This window comes from Rhinolophus sinicus, chromosome 3 (assembly GCF_057876585.1).
Source record: "Rhinolophus sinicus isolate RSI-liver-muscle chromosome 3, RSI-T2T, whole genome shotgun sequence".
Taxonomy (NCBI): Eukaryota; Metazoa; Chordata; class Mammalia; order Chiroptera; family Rhinolophidae; genus Rhinolophus; species Rhinolophus sinicus.
Window position 1 is genome coordinate 177009990 of NC_142503.1, and position 24235 is coordinate 177034224.

Sequence of the window (24235 nt, forward strand, 5' to 3'; positions counted from 1 at the left end):
CATGGTTCTGATAAGGAACTTCAGAGTAAAACAGCCAGGGTTTATGCCTGCTGCCACTCAGGAACTATGTGTAACCGATTACTTCATCTCTGTGCCTCGGTTTCCTCACCTTCAAAGTAAGGACGGTAACCGTATTTAGCTCATAGAGTTGGTGTGAGGATTAAATGAACAAATCCATATGTAGTCCTCTGAACTTTGGTACCTAATAAACAGCGACTATTGGTATCGTGTATCTGGTATGTGTGTGTGTATGTTGGCCTAATTTCTACCTGTGATACTCGTTTTCTGTTTATAGTGATTACAAAATATTGCCCTCTTGAATAAATTAATTTAGGTTATAAAAAACAAGAAAAAGGTGAGTCCTTTTAAAGAAAAGCACAAAGGCTGTCTACATAACTGAGCTCAACACGAGGTCAGCCACACCACCCAGAAACGAACGCTTTTTTCTGTTCCCTAAAAGCCTACTTTTTCTCTGAGATGAGGACCTGTCACTTTTTAACTATCACCCAAGATTCCTCTGCACTCGTGCTCCTAGCAAGCAAGACGAGGACATTCAACAGGTGCAAAGTACACTCCTGTGTTTCCTTTTCTGGTAACTCCTCTCTCCTTCCAGCCCAGGTTTTCAATCACCAGCATCAACAAAATCTGGAGAACTGAGAGTTCTCACCACCTACTGGTACCCCAAGGAGCAGCACTCGGGGCAGGAGCCAACTGACCTTCAGGGCTTTGAAGATGACGCCTGGGTGCCGGGGTGAACGGGTAGTGTTGTTCTCTAGTTGCTGCTCCAAAGCACGCCGAAGCCCAGAGAAGTCTGTGGGAGGGTTGTAAGTCCTCGTTCCCTTGTAGTGAATGGAACTGAAGGCTTCAGGGAAGCGGCCCAGCTTCCGGAACCGGTCCTGGATGAGCTTCTCTGGCACCTCTGAGGGGTGATCTGCACAAACAGAAACAGGTACCTGAAGAGTGACCTTTCTTAAAAAAAAAAAAGTAATACATAGTCTGACTCCATATACATATAATAAAGGACACAAGCAGGCAGACGCAATCCATGCTGTGAGGATTCTGGTTACCCTCATCTAGAAAGGAGCCAGAGTAGAGCTTCGATGGAGTGGGTGCTGGTGTGTCCTGCTCTGGTACCGATTTCAAGGATATATTCAGGCTATGAAAATTCATCACGTTATACGCTTTTGATACAATGTGCACTTTTCTGTATGTACATTATACTTCAAAGAGTCTTATTTTTAAAATGTCTGCTCACTGCAAAAATCCAAACATGCCAAAACATAAAAGGAAAGAAATGTATGTCCTCTGCTCCCTCCTACTCCCCAAAAGTAACTACAATTCAATGTTTACCCTTTCAGACTTTCTTCCTTACACTTACCAACACACATACGTAACTTGCTTTTATCACTTAATAACATACTATAAGTATCTGTCCTTGTCATGATACACTGAGAAGTCCCTTGCTCTTTGTAACAGCGTCCTAGTCTTCCATCCTGTGGACATATTTCACCAGTCACCTACTAATGAAAATTTAAAATAAATAGCTACTTTGAAAATGCTGGTCATAGGCTGGTGAAGCCATGAACAAACTGCCTATGTATGAGGCTACTAGCCTGCCCATAGTTTCACCAACAATTATCTAGAAATTTGGGGAGTGGTAGTACAAATGGATTCAATAAACATTTTGGAGGTAAAAGCTGCAAGGACTTTTTGTTTTAATTTCCTTTCATGTTTAACAATAACAAAATCACTCATATTAACACTGGAGATACGGCTTTAGCTTAAATTTAAAAGTAACGTCATCAAAGAGAAGTAGCCACAATTCTGCAGTTAATCCCTGAGCCCATCTGCTCTTGAATTCTTCCTGTGGCAATAAGCTTTGAAGGAGCAGGCCGTACCCTGGGGGTAGTCTGACCACCTTCACATCCCCAACTTCCGCTCACAGCTTGTCCCGGGACACACATAATCCCTGCTCCCAAACGATTATGGGAACTCATTTCTGCTCACGTGTAAACCAGAGATAATTCATTTGCCTACTGACTCCTAACTAGAAATCCTCCATCCAGAAAAGGAACAGGAGCAAACAAATCAGGAAGTCTGTAAAATGGAGGAAAATCTGTCAGTTTGCCCACAATTCTGGCACCTGTCGTCCTACCCTGCATAAACTCTGGCTGCCTCAGTTCCATCGCAAGGTTTCAAGCAGCAGCAATGGTATTCCAGAAACAGCTCTGGATTTGGAACTTAGAAGACCTTGTTTTGAATCCCAATTTTGCAACTTACTAGTGGGAACCTCCTCGGTTACATAACTTAAGCTCTCTGAGTTCAGTGTCTTCATCTGTAAAATATGACTGCTACTGACAGAATAACAAAGATACAGTAAGTTAGCATTTATTTAAAAAACAAAAACACCTAGCATAGTACATGGCACAAAGCATGAAAAAAAAAAAACCAAGTTAGTTTTTAAGAGCTGGTTATTTCAAAACCCTGAACTAAAAAGTAAACCTTCCCCTCACCCAAGGGGTAAAGATCCAAAGTGGCATAAAAATGCTGATGGCAGGGGTGACCAGTTAGCTCAGTTGATTGGCGCGTGGTGCTGCTAAACCAAGGTTGCCGGTTCATCCCCGCATGGGCCACTGTGAGCTGCACCCTCCTTAAAAGAGTCAATTATGCCATTGTAGCATGAAAGCAATATGTAACCAATGACCGTGGCTGTTTCCCAATTTAAAAAAAAAAAAAATGCTGCTCCCAGGTATCAGCCTAAAGTCAGCATTTCCAACCTCCTTTCCTAACTTAGTCATTTGCTATGAGTTCCTTCTTCCATTCTAGAACATTTAGATTTCTCACCCCATTAGACCCAGCTGCCTCAGGTTCTAACTCCTTGATATGGCGCCAGTGTATCCACTTCCTTCCTACTGCCAGTGCCCTTGCTCTGCCCCCCTTACTTCTCACCTAGAAGCGTGACACCTCCTGGCTGGTCTCCTTGCCTCCACGCATGCCTCTCCAGCTCATCCTGCAACAGCTGGCTGGGGGATCTTTTGAAAACAGACCTGATCATGTAACTCCCTGCTTAACATCTGTCAGGGGCTGCTGTCATACTTAAGACCTGAGTCCAAGCCATCCACGATGATTCCCAAGTGTCTCCACCACTCCCTCCCACACAACCTATGCTTCAGGCACACTGAGCCTCTTCATTTATTCATTCAGCAAACATCTGATGAGAGCCTACTGTGCGTTAGGTACTCAGCCAGGCTCTTTCCATACAGCAGTGAATAAGATAGGCAAGGTTCCTGCCTGCGTAGTTTCCATTTTAACGGGAAAAGACTAGAAACAAGTAAGCGATATGTGTCCTGATGCAAATGAACAGGGTGATGCAGTAAGAGCACAACCCCTAGGGTGCAGGAAGGACAACTTCATAGGGGACAGTCAGGAAAGGCTCCAAGGGGATGAGAGCTGAGTTGAATCTGAAAAAAGGATGGCTAGCTGAGCGAAGAGTGTTCCAGGAAGACAGAGTAGCACACGCAGAGGAGGGAACAGAGAAAAGGCTGATATGGCTAGTGGAGGAAGCGCGTGCATGAAGCGGAGGGGAAGCGGATGGAGGATGATAATCAGAGGAATTCAGAGACGCAGGCAGGAGTTGGAGTGAGCACACCATAATTAGGAGTTTGGATTTTATTTTGATTAAGTGGAAAGACACTGACAGGTTGTAAGCAGGAGTCTAACATGATCTAAATTATAAATTAAGCTTTTAAAAAGATCACTCTGGATGCTGTGTGGAGGATGCACTGAAGGGGGGGAGAATGAAATTTAGGAAGCAACAGACCTACCTGGCAGCTCCCTGGACACAACTGCTCCTTCAAATCAGTAGGGGTTTGCTCTTTCTGGAGCATCCCTCCTCCCCTCCTCTAGCCAAGTCTCTGGAGTTCAAATGTCACTTTCTCTTCCCTAGATCCCATCAGGAGGTGTGTCAAGTGTCCTCTTCCACACTCATAGCTCCAGTGCCTACATCTACCACAGAACAGAATACCTGTGGTCTCCCCAACTAGACCGTGATTTCTTCAAGGGGAGGAATTGTTTTTGTTTTTTTCCCTCAGCTCGATACCCCCGAGCTCAGCACATAACATTGTGCACTTGATAAACTTTGCTGACTCAATGAACAGGTAAACAGGGTAACTGCTTTAGGGGCCAACACTACTGTCCCCACCTGCATCTAATTACTGTTGTTATACCTGCTCCCTCATCCCCTCTCTCAGGTGGTGACCTTGCTTCCTATTTTTCTTTTTTTTGTTTTATAAATTTTATTGGGGGATATTAGGGAAGAGTGTGCTTCTCCAGGGCCCATCAGCTCCAAGTCATTGTCCTTCAATCTAGTTGTGGAGGGCGCAGCTCAGCTCCAAGTCCAGTTGCCGTTTTCAATCTTTAGTTGAGGGGGCACAGCCCACCATCCCATGTGGGAATTGATCCCGCAACCCTGTTGAGAGCTCGCGCTCTAACCAACTGAGCCATCCAGCTGCCCCTCCAGAAGCTCAGAGATAGCTCATTGTCTTCAATCTTGTTGTGGAGGGCGCAGCTCACTGGCCCATGTGGGAACTGAACCGGCAACCCTGTTGTTCAGAGCTTACACTCTAACCAACTGAGCCACCTGGCCGCCCTGCTTCCTGTTTTTCTAATAGAAACAGTAAGACAACTTGCACACATACACACACACACACACACACACACGTACCTATTTACCTGCAGCCCTGCCCACATACTCTACCTCCTGTCCTGTTGTTACAGAGGAACTGTCCACACTCCTAACCAAGGCCAACCCTTCACTTGTGTATCGCTCCAACGTTCCTGCTCTCTTCCATCTGCACTGATCCTTTTCCAGTGAATCATTCCTGCCGGCACATAAATATCTGCAATACTTCACATCTTAAATGTTAAGAAGTGAGAATTCCAGGTTGGTCAGATGGCTCAGTTGGTTAGAGCGCGAGCACTGAACAACAAGGTTGCCAGTTCAATTCCCGCATGGGATGGTGGGGTGCACTCCCTGCAACTAAAATCGAAAATGGCAACTGGACTTGGAGCTGAGCTGCACCCTCCACTAGATTGAAGGAAAAGGACTTGAAACTGATGGGCCCTGGAGAAACACACTGTCCCCAATATTCCCCAATTAAAAAACAAAAACAAAACAAACCCCCAAACTTATTTTAAAAAGTGAAAATTCGGTGAAATCCTACATCAGCCTGCAGCTATCATTTCATTTGTCTGCTTCCCTTTATAGCAGAACTTTTTGAAATAGTTGAAGGTAGCTTTGTATTCTTCTCTGATTCTCTCCGGATCCCACTCTCATCAGTCTTATGCCCATTACTAAGGACCTCTATTTTGCCAAAACCACACAGCAATTCTCAATTCTCATCCTGACCAGAAGCAGATATTGACATAATTGATTCACTCTGTCTTTCTGGAGACACTTCCTTATGTCTTGCCCAAACAGAAACTTTTCTGGGCAATCCACCACCACCAAATGGCTACTACACGCCAAGGGCTGCCTCCTGTGCCGAGAACGGTCAATCTGTGACAGTACCCCGTCTACTCACCAGAGCCCAGTAGCTGAGTGTGCACAGTCTCATGGAAAATGACAACAGCCGGGCCCAGGGTGGACAAAGGGACATCCAGGCCACAGCGGGCAGTGGTTGCCTTGAGCTCCTTAGTGAAGTGCTTCAGATAAGCTTCTGAGGCGTCCCCCAGGAACTTGAAGAGGTCATTATGCAGCCGGTCGGCATGAGTTCGATAGATGACGAGGTCTGAGATGGCCAGGACCTTCAGCAGCAGCCGTGTTCTCTGGCTCAGGTTCACTGTAGCCCCCAAAAGCCCTTCTGTGTCTATCACTGCTACTTTGTGGACTGGGTCATATGCTGCCCACACTCCCACAGTACAGGACTCCTGGGCCGGGGAGGTTTTGAAGACTTCCCGGCCATAAAAGAAAGTGTGATTGAGGGTGTGAGACTTCCCATCACCAGTATTTCCAAAAATGGAAACCACCTTCAGATGCTGATCAGGTTTGCAGTCCAATTTCCTAATAAAGTCCTCTTCGTTCGTTACCTTAAGAAAAAAAAAATGAAATAGAGAAATGGCAAAATATCTAAAAACATGTGCAAGAAGAACAAGTCCTTCCCAGAGTCAAGGTCTTTGACTGACTTGTCAGGGTGGCAAGGAAAAGAAGCCCCAGGATAACAGCTTCCCGCCCAGCACTTACCCCTAGCAAATACCTAACAGGAACTTTTAAAGCCTCAGTCAGTACAAGAACTTAGTGGTCATGAAAGAGCAAAAATTACAAGTCTCAGAAGATGACACAGGAGCAAATCTTTTGACCTTAGATTAGGCAGTAGTTTAAGTGTGACACCAAAAGAAATACAACAAAAAATAGACAAAATGGACATCATCAAAATTGAAAACTATCATTCTACAAAGGACACCATCAGGACAGTAAAAAGACAACCGAAAGGACGGGAGAAAATACTTGTCAATTCTGTATTTGATAAGGGACTAGTGTCCAGGGTATAGAAAAAAATTCAACAAGGGGAAAAAAATAACCTAAATTACATATTTTAAAGAAGTAACCTAATTAAATATTAAGTAATAATAATAATAGATATTTCTCCAAAGAAGATATATAAATGGCCATTAAGCACATGAAAACTTGCTCAACATCATTAGTCATTGGGAAATGCAAATCAAAACCACCATGAGACAGCACTTCACACCCACTAGGATGGCTATGATCAAAAAGATAACAAGTATTGGTGAGATGTGGAGAAACTGCAATTCTCATACATTGCTGGTATGAACATAAAATGGCACAGCCACTCTGGAAAACAGTGTTGTAATTTCTCTAAAAGTTAAACACAGAGTTACCACACGTCTCAGAATTCCACTCCTAGGTATAGGCCCAGGAAAATTGAAAACATATATATGTCTACATAAAACCTAAACATGAATGTTCATAGCAATATTATTCCTAATAACCAAAAAGTGGAAACAACCCACATGTCCATTAACTGATGAACAGATAAACAAAATGTGCTATATGCATACAATGGAATATTATTCAACCATAAAAAATACTAATAAATGCCACAACACGGATGAACTTTGAAAACGTTATGCTAAGTGAAAGAGGCCAGTCACAAAATGCTACATATTCTATGATTCCACTTATATGAAATGTCCACAACAGGCAAATCCATAGAGACAGAAAGTATATTTAGTGGTTGCCAGAGGCTGGGGGCAGAGGAGACTAGGGAGTTACTGCTAATGGGCACAGACAGGGTTTCTATTTGGGTGATGAAACTGTTCTGGAATTAGATAGTGGTAAGGGTTGCACAACTTTATGACTATACTAAAAACATTGAATTGTACACTTTAACAGAGTGAACTATATGGTGTGGGAATTACATCTCAATAAAGCTGTTATTTAAAAAAAGAATTATTGGTCAAATGTCATCCATCCATAATTCCTGTTTATAGTTTAAAGAACACTGCAGTCCTTATAAAGAATAAGGCCAGGAGGAAAGAGACCTGGGGAAGAGAGAGACCATGGGATACCAGACTAGAGGTCCAAAAAGATGCGCAGGGCCGCTGCTCTCAGAGCACAAGAGCCCCAGGATCAAAGCTCCTAATCCAAACGGGTAACATTTACTCCAGCTAAAGGAGTGACGAACCTTTTCAGCAAGTATCCTCCAGCCTTAAGAGAAAAAAAACACCTTCCAGATACTCAAGAGTCTGCTGGTTTGACAAAGAGGAGTTGTTAGAGAAATGAGAAATGTAAACAGACCACTGGGTGTAATAATGCAAGCACTCACTTTCCATAACCTTATCAAGATGGTAAACCACTCATTATTCTACTAATAACACCACCATTTTTTTCTGAGGTAACGATTTTATTTCCTTTTTTTTCAGTTTATTGGGGTGATAATTGTTAGTAAAGTTACACAGATTTCAGGTGTACAATTCTGTAATACATCATCTATATATATCACATTGTGTGTTCAAACACCACTATCCTTACATTAGAAGACTTAATGTTAATGATAATACTAATAATTTACTGAATGCCCACTGCAGTGACTCCAATGCCCTTCACTATATCCATGAGGGCAGGACATGTCTATTTCAGCACTTGGAACACAACGTGGCACAGACGAGGAGCTCAATATCCAGTTACCGAATGAATGAATGAGTGAATGAATGAATGACAGGCATCTTGCTTCGTATTTTAATCACTTTTCTCCACGCTGTATCTTCTATAGGGCTTAACACACAGCAGCATTCAATAAACTCGGTGAGGACCTCACTGATCTACCAGACAACTGAGAGGAACAAGAAGTTACATGGAACAGCCCATTTTGGACCAGTGTCACTCAGCCAGCCTGGTTCCAAACTGCTAACTTGGCCAGCAAGAGAAACAAAATAAAAGCTCCATGAACCTCTCCCAGTACAAGTCAGGTAAGGTCAGCGTGGCGCACTGCAAGAGCCATCCACCTTCTCAAGCAGTCCTGGGGAAGAAGGCTAGGCCTAGGGACTTTCTCCCCTGAAATCTACTGTCACAAATCTGGTAGCCCACAAAACAACAACTGCTATCTAGAATATGTAAAGAGCAGGCACCTGAAAAGAGGCACATGGGAGCGTTTAGGTACAGAATTAAATGTCTCAGTACTCATATTGATTAAGTGCCCACTAAATGATGTACATTATACATGTAAGTAAACTATTCATTTGGGATGAAAATAAACACTCCACATCAGCATCTAGGGATATTATTTTGGCACCTGGTGTCCTGGGGGTATGTTAAACACACATGTTGATGTGTTGGGCATATGCATCTGAGTCCACTGCAAAGAACTCTGGGAGGAGGAGCTCAAAGCCCTAGGCTGGTTTTTCTCCAGACAGCCCTGGATAATCATTTCACATGCACTGACTGCATTTTTCTCATGTGTAAAGTGAGGATATAATCATCTTGGCCTCCCTTCACTGGGTAGTAGTTGCTAATCAAATAGATACATGAGAAAATGCCTTGCAAACCAAAAAAAATGCTTCATTTTTCCTTCTACCTTCACATTATTTTGCTCCCTGTTATACTACTCAATTCATTCTTAAGTGAGCCAGAACAGAGAGAACGGCCCACGCCTCAGTCGTAGGAAGACTGGTTTTCAGTTAGGCAAAGATTCCCTTCAAGGTAAAGATGAGAAGATTCCCTTCAGTGAGGAAAGGAAGGGGCCAGAAGGGAACAAGGCTCCTGCTCTACTCGTTTTGCCTGTTTGTAATAAAGGATCCCACTTTGCTCCATTCCAGGAGGGAGCTAAGCTACCTGACCCTGAGTCCTGCCAAGTGGCCACCCAACTCTACATGTTTGGAATGGTCCTTAGCTCTTTCACAACAGCAAACGCAGGAGTGACACCAAAGCCAACTTCTGCCTTCTGTCCTCCCTGAGCTTGCTAGACAATCTCTTGGATCTCAGACAAGTCAGAAACACCTGAATTCCACTCCTGGCTTTGCCACTATGTGGACTTGGAAAAGTTATTTAACTACTGAAGCCTCAGGGGAACTAGATAACAACAGATTCCACAATCCATAGGGATAATGGAGGGGATTAAATGAGATAAAGCACATAAAGACATAGTACAATGCCTGGCACACAGTAAGCACTCAGTAATTATTACCATTATTATTTAAAGACCAAGCCACTGGGAAAACATCCAGGTGTGCTGCAGTAGCAGCTGGGCTTGAACCTGCTTGGTGCTCAGAAGTTACTCATGCCAGGACTAAATCAGCAATGTGGTCAGATCTAAACTGATTCTACCTAAAAATGACAGATCTTGCTGCTTGCTTCTGATAACTAATCAAAACAACTTAGTATTAATATTGACTGGCTTTACAGCTGACTCTTAGTAAAGTGACCATCTACTGTCGTAGCAATCTTTAAGAAACCAAGCAGTACACCTCTATTTCACCCACAAAGCTTTTCACTTTGTATAGAGTTCCAAGTGGAGTCTCTAAAATGAAATATAACAGTACTCAATGATCTTCCTTGTTCCAATTTAGAATTCAGAGCAGTTTATGGTAGTGAAAAGTGTCCAGCAGTCAACCTCTGACCCAGCAGGCAACAGGATGATGACAATTTCCCTCCAGAAATTCGTTCTTAGCCCTCAGCGAATCATCCAGGAAGAATGACCCCATGGGCTTTGTTCTGAGAAGGCCTGGGAAGGGAAACGCAAGAGGTGGGAAGGAGCTGAAGTAAAGAGCCTTGGAAGGAGAACAGTTCAACAGATCAGACTCTAGAAGTTAAACTCCCAAAGACACTAGGAAACAATCCCAAGGAAAGTAGCTCAGCATCGAGGTCCTTTCAGTTCTCTGGATGAAAACGACCTGATTTGTACCAACTACAATCATACAGTCCTTTAAATTTTTATAAAGTTGTTCCCTGTGGCTGAGGGTAAAAAAATCAGCTCCTTCCCCAAAGTAATGGAAAGAGCTAGGGGAAGCTTGGTTGCTCCCAATCACAACTTAATGCTTCTAATAAATCCCACCCCTGAGTCAATAAAGATTTTTTTTATACCTCTCTACTGAGATTCTAAAACTAGCCTAAGTCCATCATTATTCCCAAAGTTAAGTTCCCCTTAATTACTTTTCTGTGTTTTGACCTCTGGTTTATTTTGCTTTCATTCCATTTTTAGCTGAGTTCAGAGGGAGAGACAGAACCCAAAGAAACCAAACCAGATTCTTGCTCTGGGATCACGATCCCAAAAGGGAACTCATAACTTAATCACTTCATTTAATCAACAGACGTGCATCGCGCTTTGTCTAGTGTCTGGTACAGACCTGATGATGTTAGGCCAGCACAGGTACAGAGCTTAGGTAACGTTTCCCTTCTAGGGGAGGGCTTTCCCTAGAAGTAGACGGTTAGGGAACTCTTCCTTAAAAAATCCAGACCCACTTTCATCGTGTTGAAAACAACTCCAGGCAATGATTTAAATTCATGGCCTAATTTTCAGAGAGGGTTTTACTTAGACAATGTTACAGAGATTAATAGCCAGTCTATTTTTAAAGTCCAAATGATAAGGAAGTTCCATACCAATAGCAAACCCCTGTTGCCAGAAAGTTCTAGTAAACCTGTTTCAACCCAGCAAGTGCAGAAAATTTCCTTTCATTCTATCCTAAAAGGAGAATTTATCCACGTCTGTGTAAACACAATTTCATGCAAAAACACAATTGTTTCTCATGCAAATATTTCCTTAAGACCAGTGAGGTTGAGACTGGCTTATGAAGTACACTGAGCACATTTGGTAAGGGCGAAGATCACTTGCTCCCTCTCCAGCGTCCCCCGAGTGTCCCCTTACTTGAGAGGTCAGGGATTCTCCTCCCATGTCACAGAACCACCCGCGTTGCCTCTGACACATGGCCTCGCAGACACCGCCTGCCGCTCACCTCCTACTCTAGCAGCAGAGACTCTTTCTATGTAGAGATGATCCACACAATGAATTCTTTAAAAAGAGTCATTTTTAGCTCCATGATCAGTCTCTTTGACTTCACCCAACTCACCCAGTTCAGCTTTCCATTTATATCTGAATAAAAAGCTTTCCAAGGCAAAGCTGAATTCTGAGGACAGACTGGAAATACTGAGTCACCCTGTAGATCTGCATATCCTCCAGGGGCTCTCCCAAGGAGCTTCCAGAGGGGAGAGGCGGCTCCCCTTTTAAACGGTGTGGCCTACTATATTTGGCTGGCTATAAAAACAGACATAAGGTCTGGTGAGGGCTCTGAGACTTAGCAGTACAAGCACCAAGCTAGACAGAAGATAAGAGAGCCAGGGGTTCAAGTCCACGTCTACCTGGATCACACCAGGGGCAATTTACTCAACCCTTCTCTTGCTCAAAGTCTCCATTCTCAACTCACCATCTCTGTTAACATTTTCCCATTCGTCCCGTCCCGGTTCTGAACTTCCCAACTAGAATGTACTCCATGCTGGCAAGGGGTATGGTCTGTGTTGTTCACCACTGCAGCCTTAGCACAGGGCCTGACACATTATTGGAAATCAATACATATTTGTGAAAATAAATAAAGACAGCACAGAAAGTCTAGATGCAATACTCTCTGCGGGAGGGAACAGTGTTGCATTACGGTTAAGGGTTCACCCAACCAGCCGCTACCACTCACTGACTTTCGAATAACCTTCAAGTTATTGGACTTCTCTGGGCCTCAGTTTTCTCACCTGCAAAATGAGGAGAACAGCACAATCTACTTCACAGGGTTGCTGTGAGGATTAAGAGGAGATGCCCACAAACACGGAGCACAGTGCAAACTGCAGTAAATGCTAGAGAAGGGCTGACTGACACCCTTACTGCTGCAATTGTCCTGCTTTGCCTCTAGGCCACTGTCATCACCACCACCACCTAATTTCATTCCATTATCCCAAGAAAAACCCTCCTGAGGGAAGGTTTCCAGTAAATGCCTCATGAAAGAATTAGGGATAAGGAGACAAGGAAGATGCTGAATACTTACCACTCCCTCTCTCAAAAGGATGTGTCTTTTCAATTTAGGAGGAAAAAAAAAGCTGTTCTAAGATCGTATAATACATATATTATGCATAAGAAAGCATTCAGTCTTCAAAAGAATGTGACATGATTCCAAGAATTATTACTACACCAGAGACTCACTAAGGTGCTCTTCTCACAGTTTTTGCTGAAGATCTTAATCAATGACAGCCTTGTAAGGAGAGCTTTGATGTCTGACATGCAGACTGACAGGGGTCTGATTTTTATTCAATATAGAATGTGACAGTGGAGCCCTGGTGAAATAACAACATAGTCTATAACTATTTAAAGGCAATTAACAATAGTAACCCCTCCAGCGATATCACTGTCCTCTGATCTACCGTAACATCCTCTCTACACTGCTCTGACATCATCTGACACCTTATTTCTATGTATTTGTCTCTTTTACCACAAGACTGTCCTCTCCCCAAGGGCAAACTCAGTGACTTCTTGCCATTTTGTATCTCCTTCAGTTGTCAGCACATACTACGCACTCATTAAATGTCTGAATTAATGATTACATTTATTCTCATTAGTGTGTTCATTCATGCAACAAATATTATTTGAGTACCTACTATGTGCGAAACACTGTCTAGATGCTGACAAATAGAAGAGGCAAAAATCACTGCCCGATGAAAATGTTCTAAAATTGACTGTGGTGATGGATCACATATCTGTAAATATACTAAAAGCCATTGGACTATACACTTTGAGTGAATTGTATGGTATGTGAATTATATATCAATAAAGCTGTTCTTTGAAAAAGTAAAAGCAACATTAAAAAGGATTGAGATACTAGCGACTTTTACTGTAAAATTGACTACTTTTCTGTTGTTCTGTATTTTCAGTATTTTAACATACTGAGTCTGTTCTTTTTATAACTGGAAAATAATAAAGGGTGTATAATAAGCCAAAAAAAAAAAAAAAAATCACTGCCCCTGGGGATGGTCTGCTTAACAGGCACAGGGTTTTCTTTTGGGGTGATGAAACTATTTCAGAACCAGACAGAGGTGGTGAATGTACTAAATACCACTGTTCACCTTTAAGTGGTTAGTTTTATGTTATGCAAATTACACCTCAATGAAAAAATAACCACTGCTCTCATGGAGCCTACATTCTAATGGGGGAAAAAAAGACAAGAGTCAAACTATTAAAATATATGGTATATAAAATGTCTATCAACAAGTGAATGGATGAACAAATCTGGTATTATCCACACAATAGAATACTACTCAGTAATAAAAAGAAATGAAGTCAGACATGTAGCAACGTGAATGACCCTCAAAAACATTATGGTAAGTCAAAGAAGCCAGACACAAAACAGGACTGCTTGATTCTACTCATATGAAACTCCAGGAAAGTCAAATAGTTGTAGAGAACAGATCAGTGATTGCTGGGGACTGACTTCCTCAAAGCACAAGGGAACCTTTTTGGGGATTAGAAATGTTCTGTATCTTCATTGTGGTGACAGTGGTGGTTACACATGTGTATACATACACACACGTGTCAAAACTCATAGAATTAACATACACTTAAAAATGTGTATGTTATCTGTAAATTATACCACGAAAGAGTTTTTTAAAATTACATGTTGTGCATAGATGGACCTAGAAGGTATTATGCTAAATGAAATGTTACACTAAGAAAGACAAATACCACATGATCTCACTTATACTGGGGGTGCCAAAAGAAATGTATGCAAGTAGACACTTTGGTCAACGTTGCTCAAGCAGTAGTTCGCCGTAATCAGAAGTGTCTGGATGCTGACGGTAACCACTTTCAGCACCTGTTATAATTGCAGAAGTCAAATGTGACTTGTTTTCATCTTTTGTTATCAGTATATATTGAGTATGACAATTTTAATGGTTTCTTTCCTCCTTAAAATGTGCATACATTTTTTGGCACCCTCCATATATGGAATCTAAAGAACAAAATAAACGAACAACCAACACAGAAAAAGACTCAAAGATACTGATAACAGGGGCTGGCCCAGTGGCTCAGGCAGTTAGAGCTAGCTCCATGCTCCTAACTCCGAAGGCTGCCAGTTCGATTCCCACATGGGCCAGTGGGCTCTCAACAACAAGGTTGCCAGCTCAATTCCTCGAGTCCCACAAGGGATGGTGGGCCCTGCCCCCTGCAACTAAGCTTGAACATGGCACCTTGAGCTGAGCTGCTGCTGAGCTCCCGGATGGCTCAGTTGGTTGGAATGCGTCCTCTCAACCACAAGATTGCCGGTTCGACTCCCGCAAGGGATGGTGGGCTGTGCCCCCTGCAACTAGAAAAACAGCAACTGGACCTGGAGCTGAGCTGCGCCCTCCACAACTAAGATCGAAAATACAACAACTTGACTTGGAAAAAAGGCCTGGAAGTACACACTGTTCCCCAGTAAACTCCTGTTCTCCTTTCTCAATAAAATCTTTAAAAAAAAAAAAAAAAAAGATACTGATAACAAACTGATGGTTGCCAGAGGGGAGAGAGGTTGGGGAGCTAAGTGAAAAAAGTAAAGGGATTAAGAAATACAAATTTGTAGTTACAAAATAGTCACCAGGATGTAAAGTACAGCATAGTGAATATAGTCAATAATGTTGCAACAACTATGAATAGTGCTGGGTGGGTGCTGGACTAATGGAAGGGAGAGGGCGGGGAATCACCGCATAAGTTATATAAATGTCTTATCACTATGCTGTACACCTGAAATTAATATAAAATAATACTGAATGTCAACTATAACTGAAAATAATACTTAAAAAATAAAAGTACATGTTGTGTTATGTCTTTTTTTTAATGTCATGTCAAATGGTGATAAATTGTGTGAAGAAAAATCAGGAGAGGGGACTAGGACTACAAGGTGGGGGTAGGGATTGCTCTTGTCAATACAGTGCTCAAGGAAGGCTGTACTTTAATGCCCAAACCTTTTTAGGTCAATCCTTTTTTTTTTTTAAAGATTTTATTGGGGAAGGGGAACAGGACTTTATTGGGGAACAGTGTGTACTTCCAGGCCTTTTTTCCAAGTCAAGTTGTTGTCTTTTCAATCTTAGTTGTGGAAGGTGCCGTTCAGCTTCAAGTTGTTGTCCTTTCAGTCTTAGTTGTGGAGGGCGCAGCTCAGCTCCAGGTCCAGTTGCCGTTGCTAGTTGCAGGGGGCGCAACCCCACCCCACCATTCCTTGCGGGAGTCAAACCGGCAAACTTGTGGTTGAAAGGACACGCTCCAACCAACTGAGCCATCCGGGAGCTCAGCGGCAGCTCAGTACAAGGTGCCGGGTTCAATCTTAGTTGCAGGGGGCGCTGCCCACCATCCCTTGCAGGACTCGAGGAACTGAACTGGCAACCTTGTGGTTGAGAGCCCACTGGCCCATGTGGGAATCGAACCGTCCACCTTCGGAGTTAGGAGCATGGTGCTCTAACCACCTGAGCCACCAGGCCGGCCCCTAGGTCAATCCTTTAATGAAAAAAAAAAAAAAAAAAGGTGGCAAACTCAATTTTCTGTGGTAATGAAAGGAAGAGGGAACAGCCCTGTGGTTCAGGTAGTTGGAACGCCGTGCTCCTAAGGCTGAGGTCGCCAGTTCAATTCCCACATGGACCAGTGAGCTGCGCCCTCTACAACTAAGATTGTGAACAGCAGCTCTCCTGGAGCTGGGCTGCTGTGAGCAGCCGGAAGTCCGCACTTAATTAACAATAAATATTCACCACTACCGTGTTTCCCCGAAAATAAGACCTACCCCAAAAATAAGCCCCAGTTAAGATCTCAGCCAGACGGACGCATTTAGTACATTATGGCGATGTTCCAGAAGAAGATGACATGACTGTAATTGAATAAATGTAGATTGTTGTACATAAAAAAAAAAAAGACATCCCCTGAAAATAAGCCCTAACGGAGCAAAAATTAATATAAGACCGGATCTTATTTTCGGGGAAACATGGTATTAATGAATGATTCATGTAAACTGAACTGAGCTCTTTGAAAGAAAATGAGCGATTGTGGAAAACAGTTTAACCATGTAGATGACATATTCACCAGGCAGAAGCAATTGGGCTGGAAAGTAGAGGAATTTCTAGAATACTCTATGACTGCTGAATTGCTCTTAACTTGAACCTGGGGTTTCTGTGAGTATATGCCAGAACCAGGCTCTGTAAACTCTTTTTAAGCATTCCGCCATCTAGACTCAAATTCCCTGGGAAAGACAGCAATAATCCTGTCTCAAGTAGAAAGAAATCAAGAAGGGGGAAAAATTTTTCCAGAAGCTACCAGAAAGTAGCATCATCCTCCTGTGAAGTCAAGCCAGAGGTTAGGTGCTTACATATGACTGGTATTCATACTCTTCTGACCAAGAACTCCAGCCACTACCAAGGTAACCAACCACACAAACAGGTTAAACTGAGCCTCTTAATTGCTGGCCAAAAGTCAATGGAAAGAGAGGCAAAGTAAACAAAGGAAGCATCCACCCTTTCCTGCCTCCAAAAGTCCCTCTGTGTCCCTTCCCATAGGTCTGTCTTTCCAATTCTTCTTGCCTGGAACTTTCTACAATTTTGTTTTCTTTCCCTTCTTCAGAGTCTCATCCATTAGCTTTCCTCTGATTTTCCATCACCCATCAAATGTGCTCAATACACTTAGAAGTTCTAACCCCAAATAGAAATAATCAAACGGGAGCTCCTCCCAAAGCAAGTAAGGCTCCCCAGAAAAGTTCAGCCAGCCATCAGAAGCCTTCCACGCTACACACCTCCAGGATATAAACTCAAGGGGGGTGCAGCCAGGAGATGTACCCACAGGGAAAACATATAAGGTCAACTTAATAAGAAGTCTTCCTGTAGTATCACCCACCCCTGGCTCAAAAAGCCAAATGTCTGCCCAATTCCAGAAGAATCAATCACTTCAAGGAAGTGACAGACCAGAAAAAATAGAATCACACAAACTGGAGGTAACTTGAAATAGTCCCTGAAAAGCTGACTCGGTGATTTCAATGGCTTACATGGGTCAAACTTTAAACAGCCCTATAATAAACAAATTAGCCTCCCAGGTTAAATGCCAGGAACCAGTGAAAACAGACCCAGGCTGAGAAAGCTCAGAAAATGGAGCAGAAACTGGAGGCACATAATAGGGGCTCTTTCATCTTTCTGATGGTCTGAGTCATCCTCAATCCTGCTTTCCCAGTAATCCATACAATGCCCTTCCCCCCACCATTATTACCAAACAAAAGGGGCTTTTACTTGGGTTTCTAGGAGTAAAAGGCAGCAGTGGTGGAGGCAGCCCTCTGTTACTCCTCCAATTATTGCTTATTATTTTGACAGAAAGCTCCTAAGCAGATCTATGGCTTTTTGTTACTTTTTTTTAACATGGTACCTAAGAACCAATAGTAACTACATTCATGTTCTGACCAGAACTTGCCAAAGGGCTAACTAACCAGCCACAGCACCAAAATTAGTTTTGACATTATAAGAGTTTGGCCATTGGAAGAGAAAAATGGGGAACTTCCACAATTTAGAAGATTGTGATCCCCCAGCTCAGGACCTACTGACCAGAATTAAGTCCTGAGGGGTTTCTGGCAGCCTTTCTGAAACAGAGGGCCTGGAAACAGCAAGCCCTAGCAAGGTACTCTAGACCAGGAAGCAGAGGACGGGGCCAAGGGGTCACCAGCAGTAAGTCTAAGACAGAAGGGGCATGAAACGGGACGGACTAACACAGCCAGTTTGTGGTCAAGGATTCCCACCCAATCTGACAACATCCCTTGCTATTTTTCATCCCTGGATCCCATTAGAATAATGTCTCTTTTAGCCAATTAAAAAAAAAAAAAAAAAAAAAAAAAGCCAAGTCCCAGTATTTTGAGCCACACTATTCTGGGACTGTAAACAAGTGAAGCAGCCAAGCAACGTGATGGATCTTCTTAAAGGAACGGACTCAAGAGAAGACGTCCACCACTGACTTCGCTGAAGCAAGAACACGGAAGACTCATTGGCCTCCCATTTCACAGAGGGCCTAAGGCTGTCCATTTCTGAGTCAAGGAGCGCCTGCCCCAGTGGACACTTTCTCTGCTTCTCATTGACCACTCCAGGGCTTCCTTATCACCCTGCCACGTTCAGCACGAGGGGACTTAACTTCAGGAGTCTTTTGTCATGAAAATCTCCCTGGCTCTCAATGTCCCAGTCAGGGGTCAGTCAGCATGAAGGTGAAATTTCTTGTCAGTTTGCTGCTCTAGTCTCTTGGAAAGAGGACAGTTATGGGAAGTTCGCAGAAAAGAGACAAAGAGGAGAATGGGGTGATTAAGAAAAAAGGAAAAACTTGTATGGGGTTTAAACACATGTATATATAGAATGAAAAACAACTTAATTTTTTACTTTTTCTTTCTAATAAACATTCTGATAAGATGTCTGAATTACCCAACAGATAAGAAAATACTATCCTCTTCCTCCACTAAGAACCCTAATTATTAGAACTTTATTCTTTTAACCTTTGAGTTATTTGCTAAGGGGGCTGTCTCTAACATCAAGAAATTATGGTTGACAACTTGTCAGTGTGGATATCTATTTATTATGGGCTCTAAATAATGGATCTGTAAATTCTTGGGTTTCCCTCGTACAGTTCCACTGAGGCCTAGAAAAATCAATGAATACAACCCAGAAAGTCTAACCATTTCACTAGAGAGGTTACAAAATATGCCAAAAGAAAATATTGATTTCAGCTAGATTACTTCTGAGGAGTGAACAGAACCAAAAGGGAGAAAAAACTGGTGTACTGATTTAGTGTTTTGTTCCTGATACATTTTCCCTTTCACTGGAATCCAGACCTCCTATTCGATCAAAACTTCATCTGTTAGATCAGTTTCTCAACCTCAACACTGCTGACATTTTGCACCAGGTAATTTTTTTGGTGGGGGACTGCCCTATGCAGTGTAAGATACTTGGCAGCACCCTGGCCTCTCTCTACCCACTAGCCAGTAGTACGTACCCTCCACCACCCCCCTCAAGCTGTGACAACAACCAAAGATACCTAGTCTAAACAATGCCAAGTGTCCCCTGGGGAAGGAAAATCACTCCAGGTTGAGAACCACTGTTACATAATAACAAATGAAACTAATGTAGCTCTTTATTTTGCAAATTAAATTCTTAAAGACTTTTAGTTTCATCAATTCAATAAAATCTGGGGGATTAAGTAGGGGGTGTTTGCACAAACCAATTGCCCAGGAGTCACCACTGAGTTCTCTCATTCCCTCACCCCTCCAACCCAATATATCAGTATTCCTGTTTTATATCCAAACTTTGCCCCAAATTCATCAGTCTTTCCATCTCACCACGTCAGTGATAACACTAACTCTAAGCCACTTCCCACCTCCTAAGTGGTTTCACTGCTTTCCTTCTTGGCCCCCTACAGTCACCATAATCTAGTCTTCACACTGAAGTCAAGCAAGAACCAACCTCTTAAAAAGTTCTATCAGATCATGTGACTTTCTAGCATAAAGCAGACTGGTGCTTCCCATTATATTAATACTTATAATCCACACTATTTCTACAGTCTACAAGGCCATAAGCCTTGTGATCTGGTTGGTACCTGCTTCCCCTCTGCACCTCTTTCCTTACCACTCTGCAACTCACTGGCTTTCTTTCTGTACTCAAACATGCCATCCCAGCTTTTTTGTTCCTGTTCCCCTCGGTCTGGAGGTCTATTTCCCCAGCTGGTATTAACCATCAGGTCTTTGCTTAAAAGTCGCCTCTACAATAAAACCTTCCCTGACCATCCTGCTATAGTGGCTTCCAAAGTATTCATCCTTAATAATGCTACATCTTAGCCATCTGAACCATCTTTTTATGCATTTTACATGTGTGAACTCTGCTTTCCCCCCTTAAATGGTAAGCTCCATAAGGGCATGGACCAAATCTTATTAACCATGTATCCTGGAGCCGAGAAAAGTGCCCATCACAAAACATAGCTCAATAAATGTGATGAATTGATGAATGGCTTTGGCTAGCAGGCCACAAACAAGTTCCTGCTTCTGAGACCAAAAGTCAGTCTGTCCTCGAGTTTATCATTCTACTACACACACAAGTGACAATAAGGTAATGATAAAATGTTCACATCTAAAAGAGAACTTTTGTCCTTTTAGGTTTTCCAAAAGAAACTGAATATTCAAATCACAGGCAACAAATCTTAGGAGACTCTAGGCCATAGAATTTGAGGAAACCACATATAAGAGTTAGAGCCTACAAGCTGCTAAAATCATCCTTATTAATAAACCGAAAATGATCAAAACCTACAAATGCCAAGAAACATGAAAAGAAAAACAAAGCAGGGGGCCTAATTTACAGAATCTCCATTGCAGGGTAGCTGGATGGCTCAGTTGGTTAGAGCACAAGCTCTCACAAGGTTGCCGGTTTGATTCCCACATGGAATGGTGGGCTGCGCCCCCTGCAACTAAGATTGAAAACAGCGCCTGGACTTGGAGCTGAGCTGCGCCCTCCACAACTAGATTGAAGCACAATGACTTGGAGCTGATGGGCCCTGGAGAAACACATTGTTCCCCAATATTCCCCAATAAAATTTAAAAAAAAAAAAAAAGTGTCCATTGTTATGAAGAACTTCTTCGATGACAACAGTTTTACATTTATATAGAGCTATGTTTCATTTCATTTTCACAGCAGCCATGAGTAACTGGTGAGCTGATACTATTAACCATGATGAAGCTTAATTAGAAAGTTTAAATGACCTGGTCAGAGACAGGAGTGTCACAAGCACGGATCTTAGAGCCAGACACCTATGTTCAAATCCTGTGCCACTTACTCTTACTATACCTTGATGTTGGCAAGTTACTTCATTTCTCCATGCCTCAGTGTCCTCATCTATACCGTGCTAAAGATGAAATGTTTGTATCCCCCTTCCAAATTCATTATGTTGAAATCTAACCCCCAACATGATGGGATTAGGAGGTGGGGCCTTTGGAAGGTGATCAGTTCTTTAAAATAGCGCTCTCATGAATGGGATTATAAGAGATCCAAGAGAGTTCCCTTCTGCCATGTGAGGACACAGTGAGAAGACAGCTGTCTATGAACCAGGCCCTCCCTCATCAGACACTGCATCTGCTGGTGCCAGGATCCTGAACTTCCAAGTTTCTAGAACTGTGAGAAATAAAGTTCTGTTGTTTAAAAACCACCCAATCTATGGTATTTTGTTAAAGCAGCCCAAACTAATTAAGACATACAACTTACTTCATAGGGTGTGGTAGGCTGAAACTGTGCCCCCCACCACCACCAAAAATGTCCACATCCTATCCCCAGAACCTGTGACTATGTCACTTTATATGGCAAAGAGACTTTGCAGATGTGATTGAATTAAGGACCTTGAGGTGAGATTATGCCAGATTATCCAGGTGGAGCCAGTGCAATCACAAGGAATTTCCTTAGGAGGGAGGCAAGAGGGCCAAGGACACAGAAGACAATGTGACAATAAAAGAGACAGGGGACCTGGAAGGTGTTATACTGCTGGCTTTGAAATTGGGTAATGGGGCCACAAACCAAAGAACGCACGAGGCCTCTAGAAGCTAGAAAAGGCAAGGAAACGAATTCTTCCCTAGAGCCTCCAAAAGGAACACAGCCCTATCCACTAATTTTTAGGACTTCCAATCTCCCAACTATGAGGAAAAAAAATTTGAGTTACTTTAAGCCACTAAATTTGTGGTAATTTGTTACAGCAGCAATTAGAAACTAATACACAGGTTATCAACGGGATTAAATGAGCTCACACTTATAAAATGTAAGAACAGTTCCTAGCACCACAGTGAGAGCTCTTTAAATGTTAGCTATTATGAGCCAAGACCAGAACCCAAGGGAGAATCACAGAAGTACTGCAGAGGCTAAGAAAATGAGGTTTAGAAACTGGGTAATATCTGTAACAATATGGATGGACCTGAAAGGTATTATGCTAAGTGAAATAAGTCAGACAGAGAAAGACAAATACCGTATGATCTCACTTACATGTGCAATCTAAAGAACAGAATAAATGAACAAACAAAACTGAAACAAACTCATACATGCAGGTAACAGAGCTGATGGCTCCTAGATAGGAAGGGGATTAGGGGCAGAGTGGAAAAGGTGAAGGGATTATGTACAAATTGGTAGTTACAAAATAGCGATGGGGATGTAAAGCATAGGGAATACAATCAATGATATAGTAATAACTATGTATGGTGCCAGGTGGGTGCTAGGCTAGTCAGAGGATCACTTCATAAATTAAATATCTAACCACTATGCTATGTACCTGAAACTAGTATTAGTTAATAAAATAATATTGAATGTCAACTGTAATAGAAAAATTTTAAAAAGGGGGGGAGGAGTGAAGAGGAATAAGAGGTTCAAATTTCCAGGTATTGAAAACAAGTAAGTCATGGGGATGTAATGTACAGCACAGGGAATATAGTCAGTAATATTGTGATAGCCGGTACGGTGTCAGATGGTTGCTGGACATATGGTGATCACTTCTTCAGTTATATAAATGTTGAATAACTATGGTATACACCTGGAACTAATATAATATTGTATGTTAGCTATATTTTAATAAAAAAACAGGAAAAAAGAAATTTGGTAATATCTAAATTTAAAATGCACGTTATCACTTGACAAAAAGATTCCATTTTAAATAGATTCACAGGCTATTTAATACATTCTTGTTTGTAATAACTCAAATACTCATTAATAGCCTAAATTTATTTTTAAAATTTCAAAAAAATACTAGGCAGTCTTTAAATAATGAGGTAGATAGACTTCAATGTGCTAATAATGGAAGTTCTATAAAATGTATCCTTTAGTGAAAAAAAGCCAAAGTGTATTAGGTTCCATTTTTGTTGAAAAATTAAAAGGATACATACATTCATAAGTACACATAAAAAATTTCTAGAAAGGCATGCCATCAACTGCTAATGATGATTGTTCTAAGAAAGAAGACTAAGGGTATGGAGTAAAATGGTATGCCCTTTTATATCATTTTAGTTGTTTTTACTTATCTATCATTCATTTATTTTTTTACTAGGTATATGTGTGACACCTATTTTTCAAAAACTAAAGTTGAGATGTGACATCTCCAATCAATCAACAAATATTTATGCACTGACATGTCTACCATTGTACCTGATACCGGGAATAAGACGTGGTCCTGTTGTTCAGGAGTTTACAATCTAGTTGAATTTATAATCTACATTCATTATCAGACAATCATCTAATTGTTTTGGACATTAGCATTAGAAAACGGAACCTTACATTTTCTCAAAGTATTTTTCTGCTTATGACTCTGTAAGAACGAATAACCACCTAAAATTCTATGTCCAATCATTAATCCCAACCAATGCCACTTGTGATTAATAAACTGTTATTTCCTGTAAAATGGTCAATGTTTATTAAGGGAGAAATCTTTACAAACAGCCCAATTATATACACATTACACACCACAAGGAAAAACATGGACAAATATCGTCACTGGATAGTTGGATTTGTCTTCTTCATTACATTTCCTTATATTTTCCTAATTCTCAAAGGAATATGTATCAATGCCACAAAAAGAAAAAAATACACATCCTCCTCCCCTTAACAAATATTCAAATATTTTTTGTGCCAACACAATATCCATGATTACTGGTTTATCCCAAATCTTCCTCTCATTTTATGAAAGTGACAGCAATCCGAAAT

The 24235-nt window shown here is 41.8% G+C and overlaps 1 protein-coding gene across 2 annotated transcripts in view; it reads right to left on the bottom strand.

Annotated features, from left to right (window-relative positions):
- The window catches only part of ZFYVE1 (zinc finger FYVE-type containing 1), a 49480-nt gene that overhangs the window by 21100 nt on the left and 4145 nt on the right, over nucleotides 1–24235 (bottom strand). The window contains exons 1-3 of one of the 2 annotated variants that reach the window (XM_019733363.3): nucleotides 11938–12061; nucleotides 5583–6087; nucleotides 717–931 (exon numbers count right to left, since the gene is read on the bottom strand). In XM_019733363.3, coding sequence (XP_019588922.1) covers nucleotides 717–931; nucleotides 5583–6087; nucleotides 11938–11952 — 735 coding nt within the window. In that variant the 5' untranslated portion in view covers nucleotides 11953–12061. Of the gene's footprint in view, nucleotides 1–716; nucleotides 932–5582; nucleotides 6088–11937; nucleotides 12062–24235 lie in introns of those variants that run through there. The other variant, XM_019733362.3, reaches the window with a different exon arrangement.